This window comes from Lepisosteus platostomus, chromosome 2, assembly GCF_059453375.1.
Source record: "Lepisosteus platostomus isolate fLepPlt1 chromosome 2, fLepPlt1.hap1, whole genome shotgun sequence".
NCBI classification, from domain to species: Eukaryota; Metazoa; Chordata; class Actinopteri; order Semionotiformes; family Lepisosteidae; genus Lepisosteus; species Lepisosteus platostomus.
The window spans coordinates 74,544,936-74,567,358 of NC_142612.1; the positions used below are offsets into that span (position 1 = coordinate 74,544,936).

The window sequence follows — 22,423 nt, forward strand, 5'->3', positions numbered from 1 at the left end:
ATAGGTCACAAGCTTGTTTTTGACTTGCTTTTTCTTCTTTTTGCCTGTATATAGAGAGTAGTTACATACAGTGGGTGTCTGTACATTCCTTATTTCCTTTTTACTGTATACAGTGTAAGTACACATTTTGTGTGGATTTTGTGTAGGTAACATTTCTTTGTAGCTATTTCATAATCAATCAGATATCTTTTGTTTTCATTTCACTTGCACTAAGTAGTACTGTTATGTTAATATTTCAGTGATGATGTATTAAAATTTTCTTCCCAATTGTAAAGACTTTACAGTACCTAAAGATATTGTGCTCATTGTGTTACAGAAGTCAATGAAAAGATAAAATATCAGTTAGACAAACATTTTAAATGAAGCAATTGGCAGTCTACTGCAAATTGGATGTGTATTGTTTAAAAGGTCCAGAATCCTACACTAAATTCAAGTTTGTAGATTTACAATTGCCTCTAATTGGTGGCTGATTAAAGGACACCCTCTGCTGTTTGCAGGCTGGTATTTCAACTGTGGAGGGGATTTAAATTGTTTACTAAGGATGTTTCAGTTAATGCCCTTTTCCTGATCAATACAGAGGATAAACAACTGTTTAGACTGGGCAATAAGCTATTGATTACAGGTTCACAAATTTGATTGCTATCTGAGTCTATTAGAACTATCATTTTATTTCACCCGGTTCATTCTAAGGGAACATTTATTAAGAGAAATCAACATTTTGTTTGAAACGCAAGCACATCAAAATAATTTGGCAGTAAGTGCAAATACCTCCTGCAGGTTTTGTGGAAAGGGGAGATATGTCAAGGACCCTTTACACATGGGAGGTTCACATCAATTTTTCCCTACAATATGCTGCCATTGGGGCTAGAGGTCTGGATAGCAAGTAAGGGTGATTTCAACCCCAGACCTTCTTTATTTTGGGTATATATTGAGAGATGAAGACAGAGATTCAAAGTTTTCCAATGGCTATGCTGTGCCCACAGCATCACTATGAGGCCTGTGCATGACCATCTACAGCAGGCCCAGCCTGGAGCATACGGTGACGCTACCAGACACAGCTGTGTTTGTGTAAGCTCTGATGTTTTGCCAGATTTCTCTTTGGGTTACACCTGCTGTTTTTAACATGTAAGAGACCTGGTTACTTGTATGTCTAAATATCTGTCTGTCACATAGTGCAGCACGTTCTCATTATTTTTTATAAATAAAGAAAAATCTGTACTTCATTTGAGGTGTCTTTACTTGAACTTGAACTTATAACACAATCCAACCCTGCTGGCTTGTTAGAGATGTTACCTCTAGTGTAGACAAGGAGGGCTTAAATAATATGGTGGCAATTTATTTGGCTGGTAAATTAATTTTCAGGATAATGTGTCAATATTAAATATCAACTTTGACCTCTTTACTTAAAGCTTTGTAAGGAGCATTTGCTGTCCACAGAGTTAGTATTGATTTTCCTCCGTCTGTAGCTATCTGGGTCTCTCAAAGTCCATTATTTTTGATTTTCCTATGAAATACATATCCTTTCCACTGACATCTGACAAACAGCATATGGAAGTCATTTTATCTACCAATAATATGTTTGTCAAAAAGTATGAGGCATTAATGGATTTCTCTTCCTAACCATCCACTTTTTGCCATGGACTTGTCATTGATATATCTCAATAGATTTCTTTTGAGATGTTTTTCCAGTAATTTCATGTTGCTTGTCATTAAGGATCTCTTTATGGTGGTTTATGTGCAATATTAATAGATGACTGATTGAAAGGTATCTCTGACTGTGGATGCATTAAGTTCTAGACAATGAGTTGAACTATGGCATGTGAAGGACAGCTTCACTTTCTTAATAATATTGTATGAACACTTAATGCTAATCACAAATTCTACATAATTCTTTTGATCATAACAAAAAGTCTTTTTTTTCTAATTTTAAAGGAGTACCTATTGTACTAAAGAACATACGTTTTAGTTGTTGGTCAATTGTGAATTCTAGCTTACACATTTTTTCATCTTTGTTTTGTGTAAAAGCTCATAAAAATGTATATTCAGCTGTGGAACAGAATAATAGAGAAATCAGTGTATGTGGAAAATGTGCTTCTCTGCTAACCAAATGAAACCGGAACAAATATTCATTTATTCATTAAACATTCGCTATATGAAAATCTGTTCCGACAGTTGCTTGCAGGCAGTTAATAGATCAAATTAATTCTACTCATTATCAGCAAATGAAATGTGTGGCGCTTCTCTATCGGACATTTAACAAGTTATGTTTGTCCATATTTAGAATTGATATTCTTTTACAAAAAACAATAATCTTAAAATATGAGCTGCTGGAAATCTTTACATCAGTCTTATACTTTAATACACTTATGAGAGACATGCTCTTATTATATATGTGATGTATACTTTTTAAAAGATTATTGATGATGTGAGGATCAGGATTTTCATGATCATTTGTAATTCCTCAACTGAGTTAAAGCCCAGAACTAAAGGTTGTATAGTATATGACTTGGGCACTGTACGCAGTCTTTCACTTAGGGCTGAACTCCATGGTCTCATTTCTCCACCACTGGTCCCCTGGGCTTGTTTTGTTTCTGACCATAGTGGAATCCCAGTCATTCTGTATAGCAACAAAACTTGTTAGGAGAGGAAAACAAAAACATTCACATCGCTCCTGTTGTGATATTCAGTCCAGTATACCACATGCATATCGCACAAAAGGCCCAGGGATTTTCGGGTCTTTGAGGTTATACATACAGGTAAGCTGTTAGGTGCTGGAGACTCTAAACATCCATGTGCAAAGAATAGAAGAGAGGTCATTCTTTCAGTTGAGCCTTATGTATTTTTGTACCCATATGTCATGATGAAGCAATAGTCCATGCAGGGGACTAACCTTCTGAGGTGATAACATCTGTTCACGGTTTTTAAGTCTATTGTATGCTCTTGTCTTTGTGGAGTACAGGAGAATGCCTGGTGTACAACATTGCCAAATGACCTGCTTTTAACTGCAGCTTGTCCACACTGCCCTCTTGTGGAAATTATGCGTCAAAAATATTCATCACACTCACCTTCATAGGCCATCAACTAATCTTTTATAGTATTTTTAGGATATTTTATGTTTTCCGTACTTACCCCATCAATGTTTTGTTCTTGCTTGTTTTTTGTACACCTTGCAACACATTGTTGTACAAATATGTTTCTCATATTGTCATATTCATATACTCATATTCTCAGAACCCTGACAAAATGTTGTTTTGTGCTGGAGACAAGTAGATTAAAAAAAAACACAAGATGATTTAAAACCATAGCCATCACATGAGAAATATGTACTGTTGTTTCCTTCCTTAACATTCTACATCTGTCATAAATCAAATTCTCCCATATCAGTAGGATTGCTGAAGCATAAAGCATACCTGAAGTCAGGATTTTATTTCTTTTATTTCCTTTTTAGAAGACACATCCCTGCCCGACCAGGTAAAAAGAATAAAAGCCATTGAAGCCATTGAGAGTGACTCTTTTGTTGCGCAGGCTTTCAAATCAAGCAGAGACATTAAGAAGGTAAGGATTTACCGTTTTTATTTTCTTCCGTTTCATCTGTCTCCCAACAAAATGAATTTTTGGTTTGAATGTTTTCCAGATCACAATAGATACAAAAAGACTGAAATGGCTTTAATGTTGCAATCCAAACACTTGAAAGAGTATGGAACTACTTTTATATTTTCAAGTCATCTTTAAAATTACAGATAATAGTTCTTATATCCTCCTTTTTTGTTCATTGTTCCATCGAGTTTAAACTGGAATGGAAACAAATGTAGAAGTGCTCTAGGTATACAATATATCCATTATTGGAATTACTCTGTAATAGGTTAATGTATCATCCAGAGCCATTAAACAAGCTGCTGATTGTGAAGTGAGTACTTTTCCTTCCAGGCTGAAATGCCCATTTTAAGACCACAGCGTACAGTACGTACCAGGAAAACATTTTATGACTAAGCAGTTGGAACAAGCAGTTTCAATCAGAGTAATTTTCTTACATTTAATATTAGATTTTCTTACACTAATATCACTATAGGAGAATGAGGTTTCATTAGTACCCCTTGAACTGCCTTTGTGAAATTGGAAATGCCGTATGTTTACTGCATGGGTCAGTGTTTGATCAGGAAGTGAAGTGGTCTATGCTTATACTGCCACCTCAAGGATAACAAACAGCATGATGTTGGATTACACATTAAATTCATATTTTATGTTTTTATTGTCAAAAATAATATTGTGCTCTTTATCAAACTATTTTAGAGTACAGTGTAATATGTAATATTAAGAATTTAAAATTCTTAAAATGATCTATAGTTATGTGAAATATACTATAATCAGAAATAGCAGGTAATGGCAGAGTCAAGAGAATAAAGCAATACATTTATGGAAGGAAAAATATAGGATGGGCTCTGGTAACTCTTGGGGGAAAAAAATGAAGAACTGGGAATTGGATTAACCCATTAACCAAGTTTATGATGCCTGTAAAATAATATAGTATGTTTTTAATCTAATACTATATTAATATCGTAGCACAGTATATTATGGTTTTATAATATAACTCACATAAAGTACGTTATTGTACAATATTAATATATTCATAATCTAAAACACTACTGTTTATTGCTGTTTTTGCACAGGTGGATGAAACTGTGGAAATCAAGCAAGACCCCGAATCGGTGGACCTGCCCAGGCTGGAAAGTGAGCAGCACGAAGTCAGCAGCATCCCTACATCAATCCGGTACCAGGAGAATGACTCCCTGGCTCATCCCAATGTGAGTAGATGCATCAGCTGGGTCTATATTAGGGTTAAATCCACGCATTTAACCTATAAAACTGAAATGAGCTACATACACAGTATACAGCTGTTGAATTATTATTCAGACCCCTGATGATCTGCACCTAAATGTCAATTTAGTGCAAAAATCCAGATGTACATTGATATGTTTGGTACAGACAAATCAAAAAGTAAAAACCTGTTTGCATTTCAATATTGTATGCATATAGAGAATATCTGGGGGGGAAAACGTTATATTTAGTTTTAAATGCACAATGTCCCAATTTATTCTTTCCCTCTGTATTTTGTGAACCTCCTCTTTGATTTTGATGATGTTGAGGAGGCGTGTCCTGTACTTTTTATAGGTTTTCAAACTTCTCATGAGTTTCCTACATATTTCACTACAGTTCTGTGCAGAAGCTTCGAGCTCCTCCACGTTATACAGCCCACAAACTGTATTTGTATCACAGGCTTGGGTAGAGTAGTGCTTAGGGCAAACTGGAAAAGTGCTCATCTTTTACTGAACCCTCTCTATATACAGTACATATGGGTAGATAAACAACACTTTGGCACATGTAAACATTGTTTGCTTTTTATATTATCTAGTGTAAATAATTAGAGTATCAACGTATTTAAATAATGTGTATATAAAGTATCTCTTGTCATCTGTAGAATGTTCTTGGATGAAATGCAATGGGCTGTGAGAACACCTAACATTTTCAATAAAGCCAAAGTCACACGAAGCAGAGTGGATGTTTTAGTGTTACAACATAGCTGCCTGAAAATGTACCAAACGATTCATCTCACTCATTTTAAATTTAGTTACCTGTGATCTATGAGAGCAATATATTAAGGGAGAGGGAGGAGAAGTTTGGATAATAATTAAATAATTTCACTCATGCACTGCAATTTTAATTTTATGGTTTATTTTGTGTTTTTATATGCTATATCCTTTTTATACGTAAAGCACATATACTGAATCTGTGCATGTGTGGCACATTCTGGTAGCAAAACATGTGCTATGTTGTATTCATCATTTCAAATTTGTAAAGTATGCATATGGACAGTTTACAGAATACCTTTCAGTTTAGATTTCACCTTTTCCTATAGAAAATAAATAATATGCTTCAAGGTGTTTCTTTGAACCAAAATATACATGTGTGAAATGTTGGAGACCGTAAATTGAATATGTAAAACAATTATTTTGGCCAAACTATTCATCTATGACTGAGTTCATTCTCAATAAGACTCATTTCTATAAAATGATAAAACATCTTCATATACAGACAAAAGCATTTTAACATGAAACGTATATTTCAAATTTCAAAAGGCAAGTCACGTTCAATAATTGCTAACATGCATTTATTTCAAATGCTCTGTATAAGTATTTCAATATTAAAAGCATTTTTTTAAATATACTTGTGGTTCCTAGTCAGAGCTGTCTCCAGCAGTCATCAGCCGCATGATACATTTTACAGCCACTTGATTTATCCAGTGAGAGGTTTAGCACATACAAAAGAGGTAGTACAGAAAGGGTGCAATTGAATTTCTTGATGCATTTTAATTCATTATATACAATATCACTCCCAGACTGTTAGTACAAGGTGGAGCTTTTGAGCTGGAGGTGTTTTAAATCTGCCCTTTAAAATTAGTGTAATCAGTGTTCAATTCTGACAAGAATATTCTGCCATGTGCCTTCAAATTTTTTTACAGCTCTGTGATTTGAGTATACTGATCTTCCCAATTCCAAGAGCTCAATGCAAGAGCTCCCCAATGCAAATTTAAAATCTGAGAGCTTAAACTCATGGAAAGGCAATAGAAACCTCAGGGAAGTTTCCCACAAGTTTACTGTGATCCAGAAAAATGGTTGTAAGATCCCTGCTGAGTGTATCATTGCTAGAAAGGACAGTTTAGAAAAGTGATTTAAACTTGGCCTGCTTATGTATGGGATGTGGGAGGGGAGCAGAACGCCCAGTGGGGGCTTTTGTGGTGAGAACGCATGCAAGCTCCACACAGACAAATGCCTGAGGCCAGACTTGGAGCTGCGGCATGGGCCCTGGAGCTACGAGGCTGCAACACTAACCACTGATCCGCTGTGCTCACTTAAAGCTATTGCCTTCCAGTTTGAATGGCATTGCCTCTTGGGAGCTGTGTAATCCTAAACCCTGTATACTGTACTTCTATCAACTGGAGTGCAATTGCTGCCTTTTGAAATGTAGCAATCACTCCCATAGCTTTCATGTAGTCCTGTACAAATGCATCTATGTTTGGTTCTAAACGAACAGCTGTCGATGATGCAGGACATGAACCAGCTGTTCTCCATTGCGCTGCTTTAAACCATGTGCACAGTTCACTGCTAATAAATTAATGCAACATTTCATCAATTTTTCGGGTTGTGTTTAAGTTGTTAAATTGCAAGGGAAAGTTCACAGATTGTGATTTTGTTGTGGAATTGCCTATTTAATATCAGCAGGTGTCAGCCACAGTTCAGATTTCTAGTACACAGATGCCTACAGCAGATATTAATGCCTACAGCTAAAGCCGGGCTCGGCAGCTTCTCTGTGGCTGGAGTGTAGCAGTGTCTGTGCTGGAGGATACACAGAAAAAACATTGAAGGAAGGATGCAGTGTTGCAAAGGTGCCATTTCCACCTGAATGGATGAGAGAATGTACTGAGAGAAGAGATCAGAGATCAGAGAGATCACTTTATTGGCCATATACAACTTCTTGCATTAGGAATTTGTCTCTTCGCATACCCCAGCTTGCTCTCCATGAGAGACACAGGCTGCGCCCCTGGAGCAGCTGGGGTTAAGGGCCTTGCTCAGGGGCCCAACAGAGTAAGATTCCTCTGCCGGCCACGGGATTTGAACCGGCAACCTTCCAGCCACAGGCACAGATCTTTAGCCACAGTGCCTCCGAACCCCCCCTTCCATCTTAACAAATGTTCTGAATGGTTTGTCCATGGTGCAAGTGTTATTTAAAAAGTGTCCACTATTGCTAGGAACTGTCCCAGCCTCAGAAAACTCAGTGTAGGTTTCATGCAGTGGAGAACCACAATCCAACAGGTCTTTTCAGTCACCTTTATATCCTCCATGTGTAAAAAGTGGCCAGCTTTAGAGCTTGGGAGCGACTAGGTGTGGTCATTTTCATCTCACGTAATCTCTGATCCACTTAGTTGAAGTGATCGACTACTTCAGTGGTTCAGATGAAACTGCATCACGTGTTGAGGAGTTCAGAATGGAAGGGGTGACCCATAAAATTTGCTGGATTGTGGCTCTCCGGGAAAAGTATTGGCCATTGCAGGTCTACCAAGCTGAAGTCTGTCACACTGAGACTGCCACAGTGCTGGAGCAGGCTTTAGCAGGGGTGTTAACTTGAGCTCTTCTTTTTCTCCCCCTCCTGCAGCTGTTCATTGACAAGGCGGAAGCAGAGGAGATGTGGCTCTACAGACTGATGACCCTTCGCCAGGAGAGGCTGATGGGCAGCCCTGTGCCCTGAACCCTTGATGATACTGTGTTATTGAAACCTGGCAATATTTCCGCGTGCTTTTGAAGTGCAACAGCATTCACTTTCAAGATCCCGAATGCGTTTTCTTAAATTATGTGTATTTTTCTTTTGTATAAGTTCATTACTGACCTTGTAATTTAGAAATAAAAAAATAACACAGAAGGTACCCTTCTTAGATTTTCTTGTGGTGTTTGTGATTATTTTGAAATTACTGAATAAAACTCATTATTGCAAATTGAAATTTAGTTTAAATTACACCCGCAGATCCAAACCCGGGGAATCTAGTTTTTCCAAAACTAAGGTTTTTGTTTTTATGTGCAACATATTAAGCACCAGACTGTCGCTCAGATCCAGAGTGGATCACATTTGTTGAAAATCAAATTTAACTTTGATGTTTGTTTTCTGCACATCATTTCAAGCTTGACTTTTTTTGCCATTTATTAATTTCCATGTCTAGCTTCATTGAACTGGAGGTTGTATTTAAAATGTAAGGTTGTGCAATCTTAGTTTACCTATGATACCAGAATTTTCTAGCATTCTAATACCATATAGGAAAGGATGTGCAGTACAGGACTTCATGACCCAATCCTCTGCCGGATTTTGTCTCAAATTAGCATCCTTTACTTGAACCCCTAATGCAAGTTATATGCATTACACATTTAACACACAGCATTTGTCATTGTTTAAGTTCTGGACTTGAAGTAACTTGAAAACATTTTTGGAGCATAAAATGATTAAAAAGATCTAATTAGTCATATCATTAATTCCATTTAGGGTTCATTTAAGCCACTGACAAGCCAGCTGGATTGGAAGCTCGCAGACCGTGGGAAACCCTGGAGCATAGCCCTCTGTTGACCAGTTTCTTCTTCACGGCTGAATCAAAATCCCTTTGAAAGTGGATTATAGTCTCATGATTTCTTACCGGCTCTTCGTCTATTTACAGTTGTGGCCTCAATATTGACATTTCTTACAGCTTAGGCATTTGCAATACACGTATTAAAGAAATTGGTGCATTCTGAGCAAATTAAGAGGTGCCACAGGTGTCCTGAGAGGTGTTCGTGTTCAGAAGGGGCAGTTTCTCATAATTCACTCTTTAAACACAGTGCTGACACAGGAACAGCTGGAGGAAATGGTTGAAAGGTACATGCAAGGTAGGAAAGTAGAAATCAGAAAGAAGAGATGGAATTTATTTTCTTAGTAATCATTCCAAACAAATGGGCGTGAATGCCAGCAGCAACATCAAACTGCAGCTCTCAACTGGCAGCCTGCTGAAGCTCAGCAGGTGTGAGCCTGGTCAGTACCTGGAGGGGAGAAAGGTAAGGCTGCTGCTGGAAGAGGTGTTAGTGGGGCCACTAGGGGGTGCTCACACTGTGGTCTGTGTGAGTCCTAATGACCCAGTCACTATACTCTAAAAAGGCAACATAAAACTGAGGTCCTGACTCTCAGTGGTCATTAAAACTCCCAGTTAACCCTGGTGTCCTGGCCTTTAGCAGTCATGGCCTCCTAATAATCCCCATCTCTGACCTGGCTTCATCACTCTGTTTTCCTCCCCACTGATAGCTGTTGTGTTGTGAGCGTACGGGGGCCCTTTTGCTGGCATTTTGGAGCCTCCAGAGAATTCCAGGTTCTTGCTGTAAGTGGTGGACTGGAATGTAGTGTTCTTTCCAGTTGAGCAAAAGTTCTATAGTCTATGGATCAACTTTTTTAAATCCAGTACTCCTGATGGAATAACACTATACCTTGTGCAGGAATCAAATACTTATGGTTATGGTAATATTTGCCCACATTCCTTTTTTTTTAACGCACCAAAGTCAGACAGAGAAATTTAGATTGCACCTCAAGTGAGTGTTAATTCTTTGCAGAGGTGTAGCAAAAACTTAATTCTTCTCCGTAAATGTAGCAAATTTTACATTTTGCTTACGGTAAAAGTTTGTGATTTGACGCAAAATGTAGTTGTGTACATACAAGACCTTTATTCAATCGAAAAGAAATCACACTTGACGTCTGGCGGGAGAAAATGTTTGATTTCTAGATTTTGCCATAACCCTGCGCTGCTATAGCAACGGTCCACAACATTGCCCTTCTATTAAGAGAGCTGCGCGTCTGCAGCGCTCTAGTAAATTCCGAGAATAACTGGCCAATCAGGGAGCCGAAGAGCAGTCACGTGTCTGCGGTTGGTGTCTGCGGTTCTCTGATATACTCAAGGCTGGTGCGCTCGTCGACCTGAAACAGCGGATAAGTTTGGCACGCAGGAGGTTCGGGTCGCTAATTTAGGTTTAGGTCAGGTCAGTCGTCTGTGTCTTGTGTCTTCGACAGCCCGGATCGGAAATGTTCAACAGCACTCTCAGGGAATTTGAGGAAGATCCATTCTTTGCGTAAGCGACTTTCAGGCTATTGCGACTTTTTTTAGAGAGAGATTTCATTCTGTAAACGTGTATTTAGGTCTAGTGATTTATAGAGTACATCAATTAAAAAATTAAAAAAGGTCATTTTGAGATAAGTATTGTGTATTTGTAACTGCAAAATAATTCTACTCTACTGGCAATGCATAGTTTCAATGCTTATTACATTTTTGTTGTTAAGGACGAAAAAGCGCAGAATGAAGCAACACAAGTGCATGCATGCTTATTGAATTATTGGCTTCGTTTAATGCGAGTTTTTAAGTTTGTTTCTGAAGATCAGAAATCTGTCGTTTTTGTCTTCAATTAAGTAAAACCAGCGCTCCATGCAGAAGGTGTCAAGGAGCTGGATTTGCGCTCTACATTTGGGGGAACAAACAGAACAAGTTAAACATTATTGCTGTCGGGCTTCACACGCCGGATTCTTGCAGTATTTTTGGCGTAACTATGCAACATGCTAGGCAAGGCCTTTCAATGACTTGGGAGGGACATGGGGCCCCGGGTTACATCTGAAATAAGATTGCTGATCCCTGCATACTTCCCTCTGAGGATTTGTGTGGGTTTCACGTTCTCTCGAATGGACTTTAAAAAAAAATAAAACTAGCTGATATTATTTTTATAAGCGCCCACGTGGCTTTGAACTCATGACAGATTTGTTTAGCGAGTAGTAATGGAATAGTCTGCATCATTTCTAGCAGAACGCTTGCAGTTTTAAAGAATTTCAGTGCCCATGCTCAACCATTAAAGACTCCTCACCAGCTTCAGGCTTTCCACAGTGCACACTCCGCAGTTGCAGTTAAAGGTTGTTTGATTTCAGTGTTTACCTCGAAAATGCACGCAATTATGTATGCCGAAAAGACGCAAGTAGGAAGGAGCACAACTTTTATAAAAGGATAGGGATTTTTTAGGAGATTTTGCCAATGTAGTTTGTTTTAAATCGATATCAAACTTTTTTTTTTGACGTGCATTATTTCAGATTAAATTTGACATTTATGCGCAACAGCAATTCTAGATCAATGCCTACAAACACACAGGTTTTGAAATTCAACATGTTTTTTTTAGTGGCTTATTAACATTTTACCACACTTGTGGGTATTACAGTCAGCCAACACGAATATTGTACAGTACAGTATATCCTTTCACCTGTCCATTTTTAATTATTGCTTTATCCTTAGATGGTCAGGGCAAACCTCCCTGGTAGGTGCAGGACTTTAGACGGGACTGGACCATGAACAGGACTCCAGGCCACCACAGAACATACAGAGGCCAAATAGAACTAGAAAACCCACATGAACTAGAAGACAACATGTAGACTTCACACGGACGATCCAGATGTGAACCTAGAACTCTTGATTCACTGCCCCATAATATATCCGTCATATAATAATATATTACTCCATCTTTTCTTGTGTATGAGATCATGGCAAAGTCTTTACATGTTAATATATTCCCCTAAATAAGCACAGTCCGGTTACTAGTATTGTGGCACACCTCCTCTCTTGAGCAGTGTGATGTAGGATAATACTCTTGTTGAAATCACTCCTTGGGGGAGGGGTGGTCAAGAGATGTGTTTTCACAGCTCGGAATCTGGTTGTTTGAGGGAGTTTTTCTCTACTGGCTAACAACTGCTGCTAGATTGTTAACTTTTGTACTAAATATTGAATACAATGGCAAAAAAAGCTGTGGCACTAGCTGTAGAGATTTATTATTGTTTTGAAATAAAATGCATGCAAAATGCATACAAAGTGCATACATACTTGAGATCTCGTATAATCTTACTTTCTTGATAAACTGCTTCCAAAATGATATGGAGGGATTGCATCTGAAAGACAGTGACTGTAGTGAGGTGCTTTGTGATGTGGATTTATTTTTGTCCAACCGTCTTAGATATACAGTAAAGAGTAACAAAACAACATGACTGTTTAACTACCGGTGGTATGTACGGTACTTCATTAAAGAATGCCATGTGATTCTTCAAACCCCCTACTTGAGTCTCTGTTTATTTATTGATTTCTATACTTAGAACATACTTGGATTCCTGTGTTTCTCATGACAATTTATTAACCTTGTGATTGTTGCATTTTAATCAGTAAACACTGTCTGAGATATTTATCAACAAGTACGCTACTTGTGATTTTACTTGCCAAGCCCTTTGGTTGTGTTTACTGTCTTACTGTATATATAATCACAGTTCTGGAATTTTGCTTTGTGTATTGAAGCTGATTTGTACACTTGATAACAACAGAATAATAATGTGCTCCAGTTTTATTTCTTTCAGAGTGTTATTTCCCTGCATCAGCCATGCTGTATAGTAATGCCTTCAGCAAAAGCTTTTACATTTTCAGCTATTTGATCAATGATTTGTGGAAAGGTTTGCAAAATCAGTCTGAAAAATAGGCTTACATGTTTTTATACTTATACCTCGACTACAATGAAAGAATCATACTTAAAACGGCCTTGTCTTTCTTAAGTGTTCTAGTGAAAGCTGTTTATATAGATTTCAGTAACAGATACTACTAAACATGTAACTAGTGCATAAGTGTTGTGTTATTTATGCACTCATACTTGTTAGATTCTACACGTTCTCATGAATTGGCAGTTACTTTCCCTGGCTCAGTACTGAACGTTTCTCAGACTTGAGGCCACAGGACAAGAAGCTGACTTCCACGCAGTTTCCCAGTCTGCCCAGTCAATTATCTGTACTTAATATCTTATGTAAATGAGTGCCGTGTAGGAGAGTGTAGTAGTAATCACACTTTAGTGCGGCCCTTAAGGGTTTTCATTTTCTAATTTGATCTTAAATGCAGATGTAGACATTACCGTTTTTCTTTTGCCCCTATAGCGATCCATTCCGAGCACACAATGAACATGTGCGTCAGATGATGAGAAGTTTCTCCGAGCCCTTCGGCAGAGACCCTTTCCTGAGTATCGCTGATGGGACAACCGGAAATCAGAGGGGCAACCTGAACGCCAGCATGGCATTAAGAGAGGGGCACAGGGTAAGCGCTTCAGTAGCAGCTCAAGTTGTACACACTACGACAGTGCCTCGTTCAGCACGCTCCACATTTCCTCAAATCCTTTGTCACGTTGTAGGGATTATGTATATCAAATCAAATACTACACCCTCCTCATAGATGCTCTGCGAGGACTGTAACAGCTACTGTCAGATGTGTGCAGTAGCTCTTACCGACTGATGTGTTCCCCAAAATAAGGTGAAATGGGAACGTCTGAGACTTGTTTTTGTTTCTCAAAATGTGGCTGTTTTTTATAGGTCGAATGGGGAGTTGTGTCAACATGCGCTGGCTGCAAAGGAAGAAGTAAATGTTAATTTCACCCCGTTAAAAACAGGAGAAATGCAACGTTTCGGCCGTCTTCTCACACCTGACACACCAAGAAGGCTCAACAGCCAAAATGTTGTTTCTCCCTTCGATTTTTTCAGTGTGGAATTAAACGTGTTCCTATTTTTATAGAGACTGATTCACATGACACATGACACCTGTGCCTTCATAAACTCCTTATCAAATGTGTCAGGGAGAAATCTGAGAACTCTGGCCGCTAGTAATCTCAAAACGTCCTTTTTGGAGTTACTCAGTAATACATGACACCTGAGCCAGCTCACATCCCTGGATAATGGTATTGGGTTATATCAATGCATTCTGTTCTCAGTCACAATCTTAATCACATGAATTATGACATTAAAAGGCTTCTTTGTTTTTTTTTAGAAAATTAATACCCTAGTAGTAGTTTACTTTGTTTAAAATAAAATGCTTTTGAGAAGACAGAAAACATTTCATCTTCCTATTTTTGCACATTAAAATGTAGCAGTTGAAGAGAGTTCCAAGGCATGCCTATTATGATAAATGTTGATAGTTACTCTTTACAAAAGCTGCCTTGTCCATGTTATAAATGTCAGGCATAATTCTCCTCTGTAAAAAGTGTAAATAAAAGTGTATTTGATCTGCCATAGACAGAAAAGTACACATAGGATACAGAAGTATTGTTATTTCAGTATTTTCTTGACTCATTGCCTTCTCTTTACTGTGAAATGTCTAATGCTTGCACTTTCTCTCTTTTTAAAAGAATGTTACATGAAGCAGAGTTCTTGGGTCACACAAAAAGAAAATAGGACAAGGAGAGTAATTGCTGTACCCTGTAACCTAATAGTAGCAGTGGTTTATAGGCCTTATTGAACACAAAAGTCTGTCATCTAGGGGTCAGAGAAGGTTGCTGCTCAACACCCAGCTCGTCTAAGATCAGAGTTATCTTTAGCTGGATGTATTTATAGAAGCCGAGAGCTGCATTGTTCTGCTGACAGTATTCTTATTAAAATGTTTCTTCCATTTTGTTTTCTTCTGTTTAACTAATTTGTTTCCTCATGAATGCATACTGTTTTCTTGGCAGTGCTGATTCTCATAGTGAGGAGGACAATATCACAGGCAAAAAAGTATTGGTGAACATTGAACAGTCACAAGCTGTGCAGCCTGCAGCTTCCTAGGTAGCTGGAAAGGAATTTAATGTGCAAAGAGTGCCTTTTATCTATTTACCAATATCCTGCCTTCTTTTCAAAGAAGGACAGAAAATGGGTCTTACATGCTGTAAGCCTAAAGAAGAGCAAGGCTTGTGTCTGAGAGACAAACTCAACTTTGATTCTATGAAGGTTTCATTCTTGTGTTGCCTGAAGACACCTTCCAGCAAAGGGTCTTATGATAACCAGCTGGCAGTGTTTTAAAAAGCCCAGAAGTGCTAAACATAGGTTTTGCATTCTCCTCAACTATCAAGTACTAATCTGCCTCCTCTCTGTGTAGTGTATATTTATCCCCAGTAATTGCTTTCATCAAATGCCAGTCTGTTCATAGACCCATGACCTTTTTTTTCGCAGAAGCAAGCTGAGATGCTACAGTCAGAAGACATCAAATGTTTCACAGTAAAGAACAGGAAAATGCGTTCTACAAAAATATTGAGGTCTATTAAGTGATTGTTATGTTTATTACAGTCTTTTATTTTTGAATTTTGTCTTTATTGAAATCGTAAACATTTTTTGGAATTACATCGAATTTGGCACATTCACTTTATAAATTTGTTCTTGGACAGTACACAGTGGAAGGTGTCATTAGTAGTATAGCTTTGTTTCCTTTATATAATTGTTTTGCTCTTCACAACGTAGAAATACAATATTAAACATATTCAATTATAAACACTCAAATTAGGAAATTAGCTGAATCATCTGGTATAGTACATCTTCATTCACAAGGTCCTTTTGGTAGTCTTCCATTCCGAGGTCATGAGGGCCTTGGGGCGTTTGTCTGTCCCTCTTTCAGATCCACTCACTTGTTTGACATCTTTCACTGATAGCACAAGGGTAAAAGATGTTTCATTACCATCCATCTTGCAATGGGCCGGGAAGACACAAAATTTGAATTGGAGTAAAGCAAAAAAAAACTGCAGCTTTTAAAGAAATCACTTCGTCTACCGTAATTCCCCTACGTATGCTTTGATACTTGAGCTGAAGTGCCAGCTCAAAATCAAAAATCAGAAGCATGAGTGATTTTTTTTATTTAAAAATATGCCGTAGCAGTTAACAAAAAAAGGAGAAAAAAAGGCAAAAAAAAACACGTTCTGTTTAATTTCAACCAGGGAATCACAGCTTTGTTCTTTTTGAGAGTTCAGTGTTAGGAGAACTGTGTGTTCCAAGTTTTTTGCATAGCAAGCCAATCAAAAACTTGATATTGATATGATATTTAGTTACCATAGCAAAAGGAGCCGAAGGCTTGGAGCACTTAAAATAATGTGTTAAAGATCATGCCATTGATGCATTGGATTTTGCACTTTTAACCCCATCTAAAAATATGGCATGAACAGAAATATAAATTGCCTCATGGGCTTTATTAGTCCATAGACACTTCCATAAGAGTTGATAGTTTTACTTTAGTATGACCTTTTCAAAACTGCTGACACTGTAGCTTGGAGTGGCCTATCCTACTGGATCTCGAAATCATTCCTGGAACATGGATATATTTCACGGCTAAATCCTACAATAATCCTCAGTACTGGATACAAATTAATGATGAGAGGGTATTATTTGTTACGGCCTAGTAATTGACTCTTATGTCATTATCTAAATGGAGTTAAGCTGGATCATATGTCTTGGTTCCTTACTACCTGTAGATTACAGATGCTCAGGTTGGCTGTGCTTTCCATAAACACTCAATTGTAAAGCATATCTTTCATAATTTCATCCAAAAACGGGATTTACTAAACATTGTTTGCCTTTAAAAAACAAAAGCCATACAGGGTATGGAAGTTAAAAGTGGTTTTGTATTGTACTGTCTACTGCCGCTTGTAAAACGTATTTTTAAACAATGTGCCCAGTCTTTTTTTTTTCAGTATTTTAGATTGCACAATACCCGCCTACACTTGTAATGTACTGCAGTAAAAATTCAATAGAATTAAAATGTATTTGAATGGTACAATATTGACGTTTTAAATAAATCACTTCCCTTTTAAAAAAGCACGAAAGAATGGAAAATATGACATTTTAGAACAGCAAAATAGTAATTTGTATGCCTTATTTCTTAGGGTATGAGCCAGTCTCTTATGCCCTTTGGCAGCTTCAGCAGTACGGTCAGTACTGCATGCACCACTGCATGGTGGACATTTAAAGCATGCCTTGAAGCATTCTACCGACCTGAAGCATGTTTGTTTTTCAGTGCAGTCCCCTGTGATCTCCATAGCTGAACTATGTATAACAACCCTTTAGGTGGCACATATTTTATTATCGCTTGAGTGATTTTAGCAACTGATAATGATATTCAGTCTTAATTCTCCTGCATGTCGATGTGAAGAAAGCGTTATGTGTGTGTTAATGTATTATCACTGTGATACTATTGTCTGCAATGAATATGACTATTTTTATACCATACATCTAATGGTATCTACTTTTAAATGTAATAGTGTTCTTTCAGGTCTGCTTTCTACCTGTATACAGTGTAATTTTATTAGAGTATAAAGTGTGTTTTCAGTGTTTATTTTATAAAAACATGCTCACTTTTAAAATGCCGTTAGCTGTCACTGAGTATTCATTACATCCTATTTAAGCAACACATATTCATTGTCCTCTGATAGGAAGGACATTTATATCATTAATTAACCATATGGTAGCTGTACACTCTTTTAGCAAACATTTCAGTAGCTGTGATATTAAGTGAAGAGCAGCTAGCTTGTTTTGGACGTAGCAGAGTTTTTAACTGGGAGGAGAATTGGTCAAAGACGAGGTTAAAAGGGGTGTTGCATGGCAAAAAATAAACACGGAAAAAGTAAAGTAAAACAGAAAAACATTAAGTATAAAGCAGTAAATAAAATTAGAATGAGAGTCAATGGGAAGTCCCCATGAAGACTTGATCACAAACGCGTTTATAGTATATACTGTATGTGTACAATACGTACAGTATATAAGCAAACAAGTATACACTATGTGTCTTTGTGTGCATGCATATCTTTCATCTAGTGGGCCTGCACTGAAATCTGGATTCACTCTCAAGTATAAAGTGATTGATGATGTAGAATTTGCCCCCACTGGACATGTATCTGAGATGCCACAGCTGGAGACATTCTGGCAGATTTGCAGCGCTGGCAGTGACCCATGTGGAAATGCTGTGGGATGTCGTTCAGGGCTGTGGCTTACTGCTGTTTGACTGGAAGCTCTCCCACTGCAGTTTCTGCTGGCATTCTGACTGCCCACTGCTGTTAATACTGACTCTGCACTGTAAGAATACAGTTATTGTTGTTTAATGGTTGCTATGCTTATTTTAAAGGGGAGGGCACTTTAAGAATAAGAATTTAACATAGAATAACTTATAGGACAGGAGCATTATGATCCCATTAAGGTTAGGGTCCTTAAAAACTGTACCCCTCTCAGAAGAGTGTTTTTATAGCTCATGGTGACATGTCAATGTATTATGAATGACACTTTTGACAGGCTTCAGATGCAAGGAATCCTTTCAGCATGATGGACAGTATGATGTCAAGCATGAGGAACAGGGTGGTGGAAATGCACAGGAATTTTGTAAGTGTTGTTCTTAAGCTGTTCTTATGGCTTATTTACTAACATTATTCCTCCTTATATAATGCTGTAGTATACTATGTGTACTTTTTTATCTATTTTAGTGTCTCATTTGCATTTCTCTTAAATTGTAATGATTAATACTCATGTGTTTTGTGCTCCAAAAATACAAATAGAGTTCTAAGTAAACAGTTTGTTTGGTTTGCATTCTGAGAAGAGCTCATTTAAAAAAAAATGTTGTACATACAGTCTGCTAGTTTTCATTCAGTTAAGGTATGTATGATATGTGCACAGAACATGCAAGTAACTCATCTAATTTGAAAGATTTCTCCGTTTTGTGATCAGAGGTGATTTTGGTTTGATTCTGACTGGGTTTTTATGATTCTTTTGGCAGGAGAACCTGTCTAATGACTCCAATGTGCACTCATTCAGTTCCTCCTCAGTCATGACTTATTCCAAAGTAGGGGATGAGCCAGCCAAAGTCTTCCAGGCCACCAACCAAACTCGCCGAGCTCCAGGTGGGGTAGGTACCGCGGCGGTGCCCAGCTTGTTCACTTCAACCATTTGATAACATTCACCATTAGATACCCACTTGTATATGTACTGAGCATCATACAAAACCTGCAACACATTCACAGAGTTCTCAGGAAAATCTTTTTTGTTATAACATGTTTGTGACACACCTCACAGGTAAATTCATTATGCGGATAAAAATTTGTCATGATTGCGACACATTTGAAATTTGCCTTGAAATTTGTACTGTGAAAGCCACAGGGTAGTAGTGTGTGGGACCACTGCTAGAAGCAACACAAGTTGTAGTGTGATGCGTGCTTAGCACCAGCCTTCAGATGCTGTGCTGTGTGATTCGGTCCCATCGTTCTGGTAGAGCCTGGACAAGCTCGTGCCTCTTGCCAGTTCTCTGAGCTGTTTAGGTTTAATCTGTTTTTATTCAGATTAAAGAGACACGACAGTCACTGAAGGATTCTGAGAGTGGGTTGGAGAAGATGGCCATTGGACATCACATCCGCGATCGAGCACATGTCATTGAACAGAAACAAAACAGGAAAACAGGAGAACGGGAAATGAATCAGGACTTCCTCAACTTAGATGAAAGTAAGTTTCAGTTTTTCTGTTCTCTTCTGTTTCTGCAGTCAAGTTCTCATCGGCTTGTGGGGGTAAACTCTAGTTTATTAGATAAAGATGTCATTAATATTAGTAATATTTTCTTGCATATGTACACTGTCCATCTCAGAGTGAAGTGTTTTACATGCACCCATGTGGTTTCCCACTGAAGCGTGGCCCCACTACACAACAGATCGTGTGGAGAAGTGAGAAGGTGATTAGCCCGTTGAGTTAAGGGGGAGCTCTGTGCAAGCTCAGTGGAATTCAGCCACACCTCTTTTTGCAGACACCCATGGGTTCTTTAATAACTAACCACCAGGATCTTCCATAGCACAGTAGGCCGTGTCACCCAGATTGAGCCATTGGTTTGATCATTCTGACCAGCGCCACCTGCTGGTCACCCAACTTGAAGTCCTGTTTGTCTGCGTAAAACAAACAAATTCACAAATCTCTATTTAATGATTTATAAATGTTATCATAGAGCATCTAAAGTTGTTCCTCTTTTTCCTTAAGGGGCAGGGCAACAACGGTGGAATTCTGAGTTATTCCTGATCTTTGTCCTTCACTTATCAGGTGAAGCCCAGTCATTTGATGACGAATGGCAGAGGGAAGTCTCCAAATTCAAGCCGTCTGTTCCTCTGTCTCGCCTGGAAGCCCCTAAACAGAGAACTGTTCACCGTGCAGCAATAGCCAGCAAAGCTGATGAAGGGAGAAGGTAGTTAACACAGGTGTCTGAAAATACTGAAAAAGAAAGGTTCTTCTTCTTGTTATATAACAGGAGATCCCAGCTCCAGACCTTAGGATCCAGATTCCAGCAAGTTGACTTTTGTCATTTTACATCCTTAACAGTTGAAAGCTGTGGAGAAGGCGCACATTGGTTCAAAACTTTATTTGGATCAATTTCACAAATCTCCCAAGCAAACAGCTGTAAAGAAGGCAAAGCAAATTGCTAGTTTCTGCATCCCAAGGCCAAATAAAGCATAGAGTGATCTGTGAGGAAAAAGCATGTACAATGTAGAGAGAATGTAAATGGTCATCAGGTGACCTCTCACGGTGTAATACTACTGAATATTAACATGATTAAAAAATATTTCTTTCAGAGAGAAACATCGCCCAAAGGGTCCTGCAGAAGTGAAGAATGCTCGCCTTGAAGATTTAAACATCAAAGGATCTCGAGTGATAAAACACTGAACAATAAAACATTTTCAATCAACAACACCATCTTTGTCTCTCAGACCAATAAGTCTTTCTTTGTTTTATCTGGTTAGTCTTGCTTCTTAATGACATAGGAAGTGGTCAGACATTTCTTTTTACTACATTCAGTTGAAGGTTGGAAGAGTCCTTTTAAACTGAGTCATGCAGCAAAGCACTTTATTTCCTAGAATACTAAAACCAGCAGTAAAATGTAACATCAGTCATGATGAAAGTCTATACATGTGCACACCTTTAATAGTTGGGTCAGTTTCATTCAATATATTGCAGCAAATTAAATTATATATTTTTATATTAAAAAATCCAGACTTAACGTTCAGACTCTAAATGATCATGAAAATCAAGGTTTTAAGTAGATGTTTTATAATCTAATGAATATGCCTGAAATAATGTACAGTATAAGGCTTTTAAACTATAGCTACATGTATTCATACACTGTTGTGGAAAAAAATAGTGTGTCATTTTGTCATTACATATAAATTTTAAAGGAAGGTAAATACATGAATATGTTTTAAGACATTATCATGGCTGATTTCTGAATCAGTATGTGGAGCTAATGTTGAAAAAGGACTGTTCTTTGTATTATTCTCATTTGCTGTAAGCTATTTCTATTTTATTACATGTATTTCCATTTATATTTTCCCCATTGCTATATGTTGCTTTGTCTCTTTTGTTTAGGTGATAAAATTGTATTAGTTGGCAACTAATGTAAAATAGTGAGATAAAGAGAGCAAGTAATGATATTAAAGTAGATCTACCAGTTGGTACTTTGAGATCTGGAGAGGAACACATCTTTCCTTCCAAGTGCTGTGACCTCTCTCATTAAGTTTTTGCTTCAGTGTATTTTGCCCAAAGACAACACTGACAAGAACAATCTGCTGCTGTTGATAAATTCATTATAATTACAATTATAATAAAGTTTTGCCTCTAATCATTTCTAAATAATTGTTGAAGTATATAAAACATGTCCTAGTTTATTGGACAATCACTTTAGCAATTGTTTGCTCTAAAGAAAGACCCTCTGAGAACCAAGTGGAAGTAAAGCACATACACTAGGGATATGCACATACACAGCTGTGCAACTTTTAATGTGTTCCTAATGTAAAGTACATTTGTTTTTGTGCTTAACCTCCCATTCGGTTTTATGTTTGTTTACAAGGTTTTGTTTCATCGATAGTAAATAAAGTTAGTGTTGCTAAAACCCAGTTTTCATCATAAATGTTGGAACACCCGAAAATCTTTGACTTTACTGAATTAGTCTTGTTGCCTCTTCTTTTACTGTGATCCATCATCATTTTCAGCTTTTGCTGATTCACTGTTG

At 37.8% G+C, this 22,423-nt stretch overlaps 2 protein-coding genes across 7 annotated transcripts in view; both read left to right on the top strand.

Moving 5' to 3' along the window:
* rsrc1 (arginine/serine-rich coiled-coil 1) overlaps window positions 1-8,487 on the top strand; it is a 116,455-nt gene extending 107,968 nt beyond the window's left edge. For all 4 annotated transcript variants that reach the window (XM_088618136.1, XM_088618126.1, XM_088618152.1 and 1 more), the window contains 3 exons: window positions 3,449-3,555; window positions 4,668-4,802; window positions 8,209-8,487. In XM_088618136.1, coding sequence (XP_088474262.1) covers window positions 3,449-3,555; window positions 4,668-4,802; window positions 8,209-8,301 — 335 coding nt within the window. In that variant the 3' untranslated portion in view covers window positions 8,302-8,487. The remainder of the gene's footprint in view (window positions 1-3,448; window positions 3,556-4,667; window positions 4,803-8,208) is intronic.
* Window positions 8,488-10,478: 1,991 nt separating this feature from the next.
* On the top strand, window positions 10,479-21,108 carry mlf1 (myeloid leukemia factor 1). Of its 3 annotated transcripts, none has more exons than XM_088618184.1 (8): window positions 10,479-10,685; window positions 13,552-13,708; window positions 17,286-17,330; window positions 18,685-18,771; window positions 19,163-19,291; window positions 19,722-19,881; window positions 20,464-20,618; window positions 20,991-21,108. In XM_088618184.1, exons 1-7 carry the CDS (start codon window positions 10,639-10,641, stop codon window positions 20,607-20,609), a joined length of 771 nt encoding a protein of 256 aa, XP_088474310.1. In that variant the 5' UTR covers window positions 10,479-10,638; the 3' UTR covers window positions 20,610-20,618; window positions 20,991-21,108. The 3 variants fall into 3 exon arrangements, with proteins under 3 accessions (XP_088474310.1, XP_088474292.1, XP_088474302.1); XM_088618166.1 differs by having other exon boundaries at window positions 10,480-10,685; window positions 20,464-20,605; XM_088618176.1 differs by lacking the exon at window positions 17,286-17,330 and having other exon boundaries at window positions 10,482-10,685; window positions 20,464-20,605.
* Window positions 21,109-22,423: the final 1,315 nt, after the last annotated feature.